Source organism: Ovis aries, chromosome 3, assembly GCF_016772045.2.
Source record: "Ovis aries strain OAR_USU_Benz2616 breed Rambouillet chromosome 3, ARS-UI_Ramb_v3.0, whole genome shotgun sequence".
Taxonomy (NCBI): Eukaryota; Metazoa; Chordata; class Mammalia; order Artiodactyla; family Bovidae; genus Ovis; species Ovis aries.
In genome coordinates, this window is record NC_056056.1 from 148,664,842 (window position 1) to 148,679,526 (window position 14,685).

General features: G+C 37.3%; 1 protein-coding gene across 3 annotated transcripts in view; it reads left to right on the top strand.

Moving 5' to 3' along the window:
- CPNE8 (copine 8) overlaps positions 1 to 14,685 on the top strand; it is a 261,274-nt gene that overhangs the window by 156,693 nt on the left and 89,896 nt on the right. For all 3 annotated transcript variants that reach the window (XM_060412779.1, XM_004006455.6, XM_060412777.1), the window contains 2 exons: positions 3,544 to 3,648; positions 5,006 to 5,047. In XM_060412779.1, the coding sequence (XP_060268762.1) occupies positions 3,544 to 3,648; positions 5,006 to 5,047 (147 nt within the window). The remainder of the gene's footprint in view (positions 1 to 3,543; positions 3,649 to 5,005; positions 5,048 to 14,685) is intronic.

Genomic DNA, 14,685 nt, shown 5'->3' on the forward strand with positions numbered 1-14,685 from the left:
ACTCCTTGCAACCCCATGAACCACAGCATGCCAGGCCTCCCTGTCCATCACCAACTCCCAGAGTTTACCCAAACCCATGTCCATTGAGTCGGTGATGCCATCCAACCATCTCATCCTCTGTCGTCCCCTTCTCCTCCTGCCCTCAATCTTTCCCAGCATCAGGGTCTTTTCAAATGAGTCAGCTCTTCGCATCAGGTGGCCAAAATACTGGAGTTTCAGCTTCAACGTCAGTCCTTCCAATGAACACCCAGGACTGATCTCCTTTAGGATGGACTTGTTGGACCTCCTTGCAGACCAAGGGACTCTCAAGAGTCTTCTCCAACACCACAGTTCAAAAGCATCAATTCTTCAGCACTCAGCTTTCTTCATAGTCCAACTCTCACACCCATACATGACTGCTGGAAAAAACATAGCCTTGACTAGATGGACCTTTGCTGACAAAGTAATGTTTTTGCTTTTTAATAGCTGTCTAGGTTGGGTCATAACTTTCCTTCCAGGGAGTTCAGTTCAGTTCAGTCACTCAGTCGTGTCCGACTCTTTGCAACCCCATGAATCACAGCACGCCAGGCCTCCCTGTCCATCACCAACTCCCGGAGTTCATTCAGACTCGCATTCATCGAGTCAGTGATGCCATCCAGCCATCTCAACCTTGGTCGTCCCCTTCTTCTCCTGCCCCCAATCCCTCCCAGCATCAAAGTCTTTTCCAATGAGTCAACTCTTTGCATGAGGTGGCCAGAGTACTGGAGTTTCAGCTTTAGCATCATTCCTTCCAAAGAAATCCCAAGGTTGATCTCCTTCAGAATGTACTGGTTGTATCTCCTCGCAGTCCAAGGGACTCTCAAGAGTCTTCTCCAACACCACAGTTCAAAAGCATCGATTCTTCAGCACTCAGACTTCTTCACAGTCCAACTCTCACATCCATACATGACTACTGGAAAACCATAGCCTTGACTAGATGGACCTTAGTTGGCAAAGTAATGTCTCTGCTTTTGAATATGCTATCTAGGTTGGTCATAACTTTCCTTCCAAGGAGTAAGCGTCTTTTAATTTCATGGCTGCAATCACCATCTGCAGTGATTTTGGAGCCCAAAAAAAATAAAGTCTGACACTGTTTCCACTGTTTCTCCATCTATTTCCCATGGAGTGATGGGACTGGATGCCATGATCTTCGTTTTCTGAATGCTGAGCTTTAAGCCAATTTTTTCACTCTCTTCTTTCACTTTCATCAAGAGGCTCTTTAGTTCTTCTTCACTTTCTGCCATAAGTGCTTTACAAATGAGAATGACAGATGACTACCTAGTTTATAAGTAGCTCACTAAGAAGGTGAGTCAGTTTATTAAGAGAAGTTTCAAAGTAACTTTGATTAATCTTTTAGAGTTTTCTCTATCATTTATGTTTCTTTTAATGTTTTTTTGCCCTAGGTGATTCCTATATTGCTTTGGGTGATTCAGCTTTGAGAGCATTTGACCGCACATTATACAAACACATATTCTCTTGAGCTCTGTCAATTTAGTAACATGAGTTTCTTTAGACAGGTGAGGCTACTACCAGGAAGAGTGTAATGCTAACGCCATAAATCTTAAAATAAATACATGATCCATTCATATTATGTTTCTTTTTGATCTCTTAATGAAGAGAGACTCTTTCTTGACTGTGAAGAGGAAAATGGACTCAATGCCTTTCAAAATGGAATTATTTTCTTATAGGGTTTAGCTGCGATATGTTCACCATGGTGTAGTTATTTAATACTCTCATGTTGATGACTATAAGAGGGATCCCTGCATTTAGAACACTACATGACTAAGGGTTTAGTGAAAGTTAAATTTAGGTATTGTTCTTACCAAGATCATTTAAAACATTTTATAGCTCATGATCTGCAGCATAAATTTGCATTAGGCAAGAATATTAATTACCAGGACCTGATTGATGTCCAGAGATTAAATGGCTTGTTGGAAACGATAGTGGAATTTGAATCAGAAAACTAGTTTAAAGTTTCATGGATTCTACCCCTTATTACATATTATTTAATTGCTATCTTTCTTCCCTCTAGGAATAATCAACAGTTTAGATTTTAAAAAAGGAACCACATATTGAGTGATCTCTAGTATAAATCCATTATGTTAATCTTAAATAAGCCTTTGACCCTCCTCAAAAATCATTCTTTTTTCTTAATACATCAATGTTCCTCTCTCCCAGACACTTACGCATTTTTTCCCTCGGTCTTATTTACTGTTTATCTTGTTTCCTATTTAATAAGACAACGGAAGCAAATGGAGAAATTCCTTAAGATCCCATCACAATATCTACCCCTGTGTTTGGCCTTCCCACATGCTCTGCAAAATGATTATCCAAGTGCTTCCAAGGCCTACTACTCCATATTGATGCCCTCTATCCCATCCACTCCCACTATCCCATCTACTTCAAGACATTAGTCCAACCTTCTTCCCCTTTCTCTCATACATCACAAAGAGTCTTTTCGCTAATGTATTTTTCCTTTAGCATACACCCTTGCTGTTCTTAATTTCATCTTGAAAAAATAAATTTAAAAGTGACAAAAAACACACCTTTCACTTGATTATCTTTCCCCTTTAAGTTATCCTCAAGTTCTCTTTTTCCTTATTACAGCTAAACTGCTCAAAAATGTTTACACATTCTGCCTCTTTCTCTTCTCTTTCTTAGACTCATTCTAAACAGATTTCTGTGCCCAGCATTCCAACAAAACTCACAATTACTGATAACCTTCATGTTTAGCAACCAATAGATACTTTTCACTACAACAGTATCTCACTACAATATTTACAGAGATTATTTACAAGCCAATTTTAGAATTTATTGAATGTTCAGGTCATTTTTAGTAAACTCATTGTGCAATTGCAATTATTAAATTTTTTTAATATTTATTCATTTATTTTTGGCTATGCTGGGTCTTTGTTGCTGCATGTGGGCGTTTTCTAGTCGCAGAGACGGTGTACAGGCTTCTCACTGTGGCAGCTTCTCTTGTGGAGCCCGGGCTCTAGGGCATGTGGGCTTCAGTAGTTGCGGCACATGGGCCCAGGCGTTAATAGTTTACAGGCTCCAGAGTGCAGGCTCAGTAGCTGTGGTGCATGGGCTTAGTTGGCCCATGGCAATGTGGGATCGTCCCAGACCAAGGATAGAACTGGTGTCCCCTTCATTGCAAGGCGGATTCTTAACCACTGGGCCACCAGGAAAGTCCCTCATTGCTCTATGTTATGATGCTGCTGCTGCTGCTGCTAAGTCGCTTCAGTCGTGTCTGACTCTGTGCGACCCCATAGACGGCAGCCCACCAGGCTCTTCTGTCCCTGGGATTCTCCAGGCAAGAATACTGGAGTGGGTTGCCATATGTTATGATGAGATAATCTTTAAAGTTTTTGAAACAGCAAATCTCTTTTTATTCACTGATATAATGGTAACAGAAAGACAGGCAACCTGTATTCTGCACAAAATATAAAGAAAGAAATGATTACTAAGGCATATATTAGAACTAAATCATGAAAATAACTGGAAAACTTTTTTTTTTTACAGTTTTACAATCTGTCATAAAACAGAAGTTGTCAAAAACACTCTAAATCCTGTATGGCAAGCATTCAAGATCTCAGTAAGAGCTTTATGTAATGGCGATTATGACAGGTAAAATAAGTGTCAACTTGTCTGAGAGTTTTAAATACTCACTGTAGATTTTGTATCCAATAATCTAAGTTGAATTTTTAAAATTAAGGTGGCTTTTTTGCCAATGTAAATGTGTATTTACAAAAGCATAGTTGACTTATTAAGAATTTTTTAAGTAGCCTTTTTTACCCATAATGATATGGGCAAGAGGAATAATTTGACTAATTAAAATTTGATTTAACTGAATTTTCAAAAACAAAAATGTGCAAAGTGCTAAAAATATATTGAATATTTGTTTATTTTAACATATTCAAAAGTATCCCGTAATTTTTATAGCCTCAAGGTTTTCGTTTGGTATTATCTTTCTAGAAAGGAATAAGTAAATATACAGAAGATGTAAAATTATGATTATGTACGTTATCAACCCTGTGTACTCCTGAGAATCCTATTTGACATCATTGTTCTCATGGTCACTGAATTATAAAAGTTCTATAGATCTAGAACAGGGAGATTCTGGTATTTCACAAATAAGTAGGTGATGCCCTGAAGATCGTCCCACAATATACCTGAAGATTTATTAATATCAAAGTGTTTTCTTTTCCTTATGAAGATGGATTGTAAGATTACTATATAAAAACCCCTTCTCACCCCAAAACATGTTTTATCTTACTACTTGTATATTAGAAAAATTAGAATTTATTCTATTAACTACAATCATAGGAATAACTATCCATTACCAGTATATCATTAGATGTTCTTAAAATGTATTATGCTACTTGTCTGTCACTTTATTAATTTAATAATGTCACAACTTTATTTAATTGGACTCATTCCTTCTAAGACCGTGATTCGTATAATACTTCTAACTGTATTGCATAATATAGTTAGCAGCATCAGCATCACATGACGAAACGTAAAAATTCAAGTTCTTGGGCCCACCCCCGGGACTACTGAACCAGAAACACTTGGGCACGAGGTCACATAATTCACATTTTCACAAGCCTTCCATGTGATTCTGATCTATGCTGAGTTTGAGAAATACAAACTCAATGTCAAAATACGAAGACAATGGTTTTGAAGAGTGTAAAAGTAGCTCTATGCCCCTCATTGAAGAGCTGTGTCAAACTATAAATGCTTTTCCTGTTTAATTTCCTACTCTCTTTAAAGAATTTAAAAATCTATGTGATTTTAAAAACTTATTTTAAAGTAAACATTGGACTAGTATTAAAATTAGAAAATCAACTTTATTTTATAAAACTTGGAAGTATACAATATTTTATCTAAGAAAATCTAAAACTTATTTTTTAACTTTCAATCATAAGTTAATTTGATCTTACTAAGTAACTTTACCCTGTGTGTGTGTTTTCACCATGGACAGAACAGTCAAAGTAGAGGTGTATGACTGGAATCGAGATGGAAGGTAAGATATGTTTTGTTTCGTTTTTGTTTTTACAAATTAATATTCTTTAAGAAGCAAATATATTGAAATGACCGCATTTTCACAGTTTAAATTCTGAATTGCATATTTTTGTCTTGTTTTTCTGTTGCTAAAGTCTTCACATGATATTTTAAGAATGAGTGTATTCAATTTGCAAAATAAAACAGAGGTCTTCCTCTATTTTTAATAGTAATAAAAATATAGTAATTTTAGAAACTACTAAAACTGCTAGTAACATAGTAAAGATTACTAGTAATATAGCAAAGATTTTCAACTTGAACTTGATTTCTCACTGTGTACAATTTATAGACATCTAGTTTTATAGCTGTAGAGTTGTGATTCTCAAATTTCTGCATCTCATAATATCTCTGAAGATTTCTATAACCTTTCTACCCTACATCATCCATGGGAACACATCTGAGCTCCCCTTCCACTAAAAAGGAATACATACCTCACAAACAAACAATAAAACAAAACTCTAGAATATGTCTGCTAATTACCAATAAAAATAGGTAAGCAGAATTCTGAAATTATGGTTTCCCTCTGCATAGTGCAGCATGTTAATAAGTAAAAGAGAGGAACACACTACTTTTTTTTCTTTAGATATTTTCTCACTATTTCTAATGTTTTAAGTAAGACTGATATTGAGGTGTTTTTTTAATTTATTTTTAACTGAAGGATAATTGCTTTATAATATTGTATTGGTTTCTGCCAAATATCAATATGAATCAGCCATAGCTAAAGCTATGTCCCCTCTCCCTTGAACCTTCTTCCCGCCCCCCTCTCCATCCCACCTCTTTGTTACAAAGCTCTGGTTTCAGTTCCCTGAGTCATACAGCAAATTCCCATTGGCTATCTACTTTACATATAGTAATATATATGTTCCCATGTTACTCTCCCCTTAAAACCCATCCACTCCCACACCCCAGCCCTGTGTCCATAAGTCTGTTCTCTATCTTTAGGCCTCCATTACTGCTCTTCATATAGGTTCATCAGTACTGTCTCTCTAGATTCCATTAGTTCAGTTCAGTAGCTCAGTCGTGTCTGACTCTTTGCGACCCCACGAATAGCAGCACGCCAGGCCTCCCTGTCCATCACCAACTCCCGGAGTTCACTCAGACTCACGTCCATCGAGGTGGTGATGCCATCCAGCCATCTCACCCTCTGTCGTCCTTTCCTCCTCCTGCCCCCAATCCCTCCCAGCATCAGAGTCTTTTCCAGTGAATCAACTCTTCGCATGAGGTGGCCAAAGTATTGGAATTTCAGCTTCAGCATCAGTCCTTCCAAAGAACACCCAGGACTGATCTCCTTTATTATGGATTGATTGGATCTCCTTGCAGTCCAGGGAACTCTCAAGAGTCTTCTCCAATACCACAGTTCAAAATCATCAGTTCTTTGGCACTCAGCTTTCTTCACAGTCCAACTTCCACATCCATACATGACTGCTGGAAAAACCATAGCCTTGACTAGATGGACCTTTGTTGGCAAAGTAATGTCTCTGCTTTTGAATATGCTATCTAGGTTGGTCATAACTTTCCTTCCAGGGAGTAAGCGTCTTTTAATTTCAGGGCTGCAATCAACATCTGCATTGATTTTGGAGCCCCCCAAAATAAAGTCTGACACTGTTTCCACTGTTTCCCCATCTATTTCCCATGAAGTGATGGACCAGATGCCATGATCTTAGTTTTCTGAATGTTGAGCTTTAAGCCAACTTTTTCGCTCTCCTCTTTCACTTTCATCAAGAGGCTTTTTAGTTCCTCTTCACTTTCTTCCATAAGGGTGGTGTCATCTGCATATCTGAGGTTATTGATATTTCTCCCGGCAATCTTGATTCCAGCTTGTGCTTCTTCCAGCCCAGCATTTCTCATGATATACTGTGCATATAAGTTATATAAGCAGGGTGGACAATATACAGCCTTGATGTACTCCTTTTCCTATTTGGAACCAGTCTGTTGTTCCATGTCCAGTTCTAACTGTTGCTTCCTGACCTGTATATAGGTTTCTCAAGAGGCAGGTCAGGTGGTCTGGTATTCCCATCTCTTTCAGAATTTTCCACAGTTTATTGTAATCCACACAGTCAAAGGCTTTGGCATGGTCCATAAAGCAGAAATAGATGTTTTTCTGGATATATATGCATTAATATACAATATTTGTTTTGCCTTTCTGACTTATTTCACTCTGTATGATAGGCTCTAGGTTCATCCACCTCATTAGAACTGACTCAAATGCATTCCTTTTCAAATGTTGAGTATTTAAGCCCATGGGCTTCCCAGGTGGTGCTAGTGGTAAAGAACCCACCTGACAATGCCAGAGACATGAGAGATCCAGGTTCGATCCCTGGGTTGGTAAGATCCCCTGGAAAATCCCATGGCAACCCCAGTATTCTTGCCTGGAGAATCTTGTGGACAGAGGAGCCTGGCAGGCTACAGTTCATAGGGTCACACAGAGTCAGACATGACTGAGTGACACAGCACACTTAAGCCCACTGTTGTGACATATTGCTCAGAAAAAAAATGATAGCCTTGACTAGACGGACCTTTGTTGGCAAAGTAATGTCTCTGCTTTTGAATATGCTATCTATGTTGGTCATAACTTTTCTTCCAAGGAGTAAGCGTCTTTTAATTTCATGGCTGCAGTCACCATCTGCAGTGATTTTGAGTACTTTTATGTATATTCAAAAGGGATATTGGCCTGTTATTTTCTTTTTGTGGCGTCACCATCTATTTTTTGTATGACAGTGATAGTGATCTCACAGAATGCATACAGTCATGTACACGTGTATCCATTCTCCCCCAATCTCCTTTCCCATCCAGGCCACCACATGACATAGAGCAGAGTTCCATGTGCTATATAGCAGGTCCTTTTTGATTATCAGTTTTAAATATAGCAGTGTGTATGTGTCCATCCAAAGTCCCTAACTGTCTCTTTTTTAAATCACACTTTCAATTTTAGTACTGGTGATTGGCCAGTTTATCTTTTCCAAGTCTTCCTGGTTTAGTCTTGGGAGAATTTGTCCATTTCTTCAAGTTTGTTCATTTTATTGGCATACAGTTGCATATAGTAGTTCCTTATGATCCTTTGCATGTCTGTGGTACTCACTGTAAATTCTCCTTTTTTTATTCTAACTTTATTGATTTGAATATTCTCCCTTTTTTCCTTGATAAACCTGGCCAAAAGTTTATCAATTTTGTTTATGTTTTGATTGAAGCAGCTTTTACTTTCATTTATCTTTTCTATTGTTTTGTTCATGTCTGTTTTATTTCTGTCTTCTCTGATCTTTATGATTTATTTCCTTCTACTAACTTTCTATTTTGTTTGTTCTTTCTTCAGTTACTTTAGGTGTAAGGTTAGGTTATATGTGATTTTTCTTGTTTCTCGTTATAAGATTATATTGATATAAACTTTCCTCCTAGAACTGCTTTTGCTGTGTTCCATAGTTGTTGGATTGTCATGCTGTCATTTTTACCTGTCTCTATGTATAGTTTTATTTGCTCTTTGATTTCTTCAGTGATCCATTGGTTCTTTACAAGCATATTGTTTTAGCTTCCATATGTTTGAGTTTCTTACAGATTTTTTTCTTATAGTTGATTTCTAATCTCAGCATTGTGGTAGGGTAAAAAATTTGATTTCAGTTTTCTTAAATTTACTGAGGCTTGCTTTGTGGCCCAGTGTTCAATCCTGAAGAATGTTCCATGTGCATTCCATGTGCATTCAAGAAGAATGTCCCATTCTTGAGAAAAATTAGTATTCTGCTGCTTTCAGATGAAATGCTCTATCAATATCAATTAAGTCCATCTAATCTAATGTATCATTTAGGGCCTGTGTTTCCTTTATGATTTTCTGTCTGGACGATGTGTCTATTGATACTTGTGAGGGAAGTTTAAAATGCCACACAATTATTGAGTTACTTTTGATTTCTCCTTTTATAATTTTTAGTGTTTACCTTATACGTTGAGGTGCTCTTAATGTGAGTGCTCCTATGAATTGTTACATCTCCTTGGATGATTTACTGATCATTATGCAATGTCCTTCCTTGTCCCTTGTCTATTTTCTCTAATATATGTATTGCTACTCTAGGCTTCTTTTGATTTCCATTTGTATGAAATTTCCTTTTCCATCCTCCCACTTTCAGTCTGTATGTGTCCCTGTATCTGAAGTGGTTCTCCTGTAGGCAATATATATGTGAGGTGTTTGTTTGTTTTTTTAATCCACTAAGTCAGTCTATGTCTTTTGGTTGAAGCATTTAATCTGTCTTCATTTAAGATTATTATTGTATATATGTTATGATTGCCATTTTGTTGTTTTGTTAGTCTTTTTTCTTTCCTTCCTCTTGTTCACTTCTCTTATGATTTGATGACTAATTTTTGTGTTGTGGTTGGATTCCTTTTTCTTTTATGTGTATGTATCTCTTATAGGTTTTCAGTGCGTGCTTACCCTGAGGTTTTGTTATAGAGGTCAATGTACAAACAAGATTGTTTTAAATTTTTGTTCTTTTAATTTCAAATGTATTCCCAATATCCTTCCTTTGTGCTGTCCTCACAATTGCTGTGCAGATGATTTTCTGCCTTTACTGTGCTTTTACCTTTACATGATTTTTCATTCATAATTCGCTTTTTTCAGGTAGTAGCTTTTTCTTTTCCATTTAAAGAAGTTCCTTCAGCATTTGTTGTGAAACTGGTCTGGTGGTGATGAATTCTCTTTACTTTTGCTTGTCTGCCAAGGTTTTGATTTCTCCATTGACCCTGAATAAGAGCTGTGCTGAGTACAGTACTTTTGGTTGTAGGTTCTTGCCTTTCATCACATTAAATATATCATGCCACTCTTTTCAGGTCTAAAGATTTTGTGCTGAGAAATCAATTGATAACCTTACCTGAATTCTTTTGTATGTTATCTGTTGCTTTTCCCTTGTTTCTTAATATTTTTTTCTTTCCTCTTAATTTTTGTCAGTTTGATTACTCTTTGTCTCTGCATGTTACTCCTTGGGTTTAACCTGCCTGAGTCTCTCTGTTCTTCCTGGACTTGGGTGACTGTTTCTTTTCCCATGTTAAGGAAGTTTTAGCTATTATCTCTTCAAATATTTTATCAGGTCCTTTCTCTCCCTCTTCTCTTTCTGGGACCCATATAATGCAATGTTGGGTGCATTTAATGTCCCAGAGGTCTCATATACTTTCTTCATTTCTTTTCATTCTTTATTCTCTTCTGCAGCAGTGATTTCTATCATTTTGTTCTCCAGCTTACTTAACAATTTTCTGACTTATTCATTCTGCTATTGACGCCTTCTAGTGTATTTTTAATTTCAGTTATTGTATTATTCATCTATATTTGCTTGATTTTTAGTTCTTCTAGGTCTTTATTAATCATTTCTTCTATCTTCTCAGTCTGTGCTTTCCTTCTTTTTCTGAGATCTTGGATCATCTTTATTATTATTATTCTGAATTCTTTTTCAAGTAGATTGCCTATCTCCATTTCATCTACTTTTCCTCAGACTTTAATATTGTTCCTTCATCTAGGACATATTCGTCTGCTGCCTCATTTCCACAGGCTGCAGGATTGTACTTTTTCTTGCTTATGTTGTCTGCCTTCTGGTGGATGAGAGTGAGCAAGAGTCTTAGGAATGCTTCCTTGTGGGAGGGACTGGTTCCTTCCCACTGATGGCTGGAGCTGATTCTTCTGCCTCTTATGGTCAGGGACATGATCAGGAAAATCTTAAGCAGGGTTTCTGCTGATGGGTTGGGCTGTATTCCCACCCTGTTGGTTGTTTGGCCTGAGATATCTCAGTACTGGAGCCTATAGGCTGATGACTTGGTCTAGGTCTTGAGGAAGAGATTGTGACCTCCAAGAGGACTCCCACCAATGGATACTCCCCAAGGTACATCTATTCGTTTTTTGTCCCTGGAGTGAGGCACAGCCACCTTCCACAAACAGGAGACCCTCCAGTACTGGGAAGTTGTTGTTCAGTTGCTGTCATGTCCTGCTCTTTGCAACCATGTGAACTGCAGCATGCCAGGCTTTGTTGCCCTTCACTACCTCCCAGAATTTGTTCAAACTCATATCCATTGAGTCAATGATGCCATCCAACCATCTCATCCTCTGTTGCCCCCTTCTACTCCTGCCCTCAGTCTTTCCCAGCATCAGGGTCTTTTCCAGTGAGTCAGCTCTTTGCATCAGGTAGCCAAAGTACTGGAGCTTCAGCTACAGCCTCAGTCCTTCCAATGAATATTCAGGGTTGATTTCCTTTAGAATTGACAGGTTTGATCTTCTTGGCTGTCCAAGGGACTCTCAAAGTTTTCTCCAGCATCACAGTTTGAAAGCATCAATTCCTGTGGAATTTCTGTGATTAAACCCCACTGCCTTTCAAAGCTAGATTCTCCTGGGCTCCTCTACCCATGCCATACCCCATACTGGATAGCCTCACATGGGACTCAGGACTTTCACTCTTGTGGAATAACTTCTGTGGTATAATGATTTTCCAGTTTGTCCATCACCTACCTGGCAGATATGGTTGATTTTATCACAGTTGCACCCCTATTACCATCTCATTGTGAAATCCTCTTTGTCTTTGGATGTAGGGTACCTTTTTTTTTTTTTTGGTATGTTCCATCATATTTTGTCAGTGGTTGTTCAGCAATTAGTTGTGATTTTGATATTTTGTAAGAGGGGATAAGCACATGACCTGGTACCCTGCCATCTTGAGCTACCATTTCAATTACAGTGTATCTTCTTGTGGACCTCTTTGGGTTCATCTTGTTTCAGAGGCTGTGCTTTTAGTCCTGCAAGCATATTTCCTTTTCCAGGCTGGGGAAGTTTGGAGCTTATTTCTTCAGCGAATTTCTCTGCCTGTTTATCTCTCTTTTTTTCTTCTTGTATAAGTGTTGGTACACTTGGGTTGTTGTCCCAGTAGTCTCTTTAAAATGTCCTCTATTTAAAAAAACTTTTTTTTTCCTTTTGTTCTATTCATCATGGACATTTTTCACTACCGGTCTTCTCTAATTTGTTGATTTGTTCCTCTTTATCATCTAATCTACCAGTAAGTCCTTCTAGTGAGTTTTAAATTTCAGTTATTATGTTCTTCAGATTTGTTCGGTTCTTCTTTATATTTCTCTGTCTTTATAAACTTCTCACTGCATTCGTACGTTCTCTCCTGAATTTGTTGAGTGTTTTTATGATCATTGGTATTCTTGAATTCTCCTTGGTACTGTTCCTTATTCCAGTTCTTTTTTTTTTTCCCTGAGGTTTTGTCTTACTACTTCATGTGGAATAGATTCTTCTCTTTATTTTGTTTAATTCTCTGTGCTTGTTTTTGTGTTTAGGTAGGTTTGTTATGTTTCTCAGTCTTGGAGAAGTGACTTTATGTTGGAGACATCCTATGGAGCCCAGTAACCTACCTCCCTCTGGTCACCATATCATTCTTGCAGATCCCCTCTGTGAGCGTAGGCCTTTCTGTTGTGTCAGTGCCAACTGCTGTAGCATGTTGGTGAGCAGGGCTGACTCCTGTCCTGGCTACCTGCAAGCCCTGCCTTGTGTCTTGACTAGTGGCCTGCTGGCAGGTATAGTTGAGTTCCAATACTGGTGCTTGTCTGGCCTGGAAGTTCTCAGGATTGGTGCTAACTGTTGGTGGTGGGGACTGGGTCCTGGTGTTAAGAAAAGATGTCAGCCAAATGTATAAAAATATCAACATTATAAATGAATCAATTTGGCATAACAACTCGCCATTTCCACAGTGTGACTGGATAGCTCAGTTCCTAAACCCGTTCATACCTCTTTATATGTGGAGTTAAGAGACAAATGATTAAGTCAGTAAGCAGAGATTTTCCTTCTGGGACAGATACACAGTGGAGGGTATGTAACAAAGGATTCTATCTAGAAAATTTTTGGCAATAGATGCAAATTTAAGTAATAGTAGTATGATTAACTGTTATTAGAAAATGTGATGTCTTTTTTACTGAGTTACAATCTATTATTCTCTTTCAATTAAGTCCAGAAAAATCTGGTTGCTTCAGATGAGCTTGGGAAGATCCAATAGATGGAATTCTATATTGCAAAAATAAATACTTAGGCTTCCCTGATAGCTCAGTTGGTAAAGAATCTGCCTGCAATGCAGGAGACCCTGGTTCAATTCCTGGGTCAGGAAGATCCCCTGGAGAAAGGATAGGCTACCCACTCCAGTATTCTTGGGCTTCCCTTGTGGCTCAGCTGGTGAAGAATCCACCTGCAATGAGGGAGACTTAGGTTTGATCCCTAGGTTGGGAAGATCCACAGAAGGTACTCTAGTAGTCTGGCCTGGAGAATTCCATGGACTGTATAGTCCATGGGGTTGCAAAGAGTCGGACATGACTGAGAAACTTTCACTTCACTTCCCTAAGTGTAAATGACTGGCAAAAGTTAACCTAGCTCCCAGATCACTCATTTGTTCCAAATTTCAAATTCATCTTTATAGAAACTATGAATGAATTTTTTCTCACTCATTTAACTAATACACATTGTGCTTTCATCTTACTGGTTCAAGTGACAAAAACATCAAAAGCATATTTAAATTCAATCTGTATTTTCCCTGTATAGGAGTCTGGTTCTTGTTTTAAAGTTGAACAATAAGACACGAAATTTTTGTTAGCACTTTATTCTCCATAAAACATAAGGTAACACTTGTTTTACTAATGATCATTTTGATAACATTTCCTCTGAATCTTAGGATCTCTATAGATCCCTATTGTTTGTCCTTAAACTGAAAACCTTTTTGTTTCTATTTTATTCAAAATATTGAAAAATAATTTATTTAAAGAGACTTTTGGCCTTCTTGAAGGAACAGTCTCCCAATGAATAAAGCAGAGTTCTCAACGGCATTTTGAGAAACTGATATTTGTGAACAACTTTGAAGCAATTCTTTTTTTTTTTTTGTCATTTTTGTTATTTCATGGTGTCTTTAACCTATCTTATAGTTTGCAATTTTGTAAAAAAATCAGTGTGAAAAAAATACAGCTTATTTATATTATAGTATGCATGAGAAATGTATTAAAGCTTCCAGTGAAGAAAAGGCAAAAAAACCTTACCTTTTTTCCTAATTCATGAAAACCATTTTTGACCTCAAATTTACTGGATAAAATATTGCATTGATTTATATATTTGTGACTTTAGCTAACTTTACCATCTACAGCCACAAAGATTTTGATTCATATTCAAAAGTTTTTACCTTTTGCTTAAATTGCAGAATATTTTCCACATCTTTGTAATGACCTTAAGTGATATCTTCATTCTGTGAAGTAGGAAATCTTGATTTTTTTCTCTAGCCAGGATCAAAATATGTTGAAATTTTCTTATTGCCAGAAACATTTTGGACCATTTACAGTAGTGGTCTCAACTGCAGGCTTGCATGAGAATACCCTGGAGAGCTTTTCTCAAAATAGAACCTCTCCAGATCCTGTTTCAGGAGGCTTGGGATGCAATCTAAATGTTTGTTATTTGAAACTATTATTTTTATGAGATTTAGAACAGAAAATCAATACAATTAAACCATGTTTATGAATGTAATGGACTTGGTTTTGGACTTGGTGAATTTAAAATTCTAATACTAGCTTTTGCTTAGTGTTTTCTAATATTAATAATTTATTATTCTTCTAATGTTT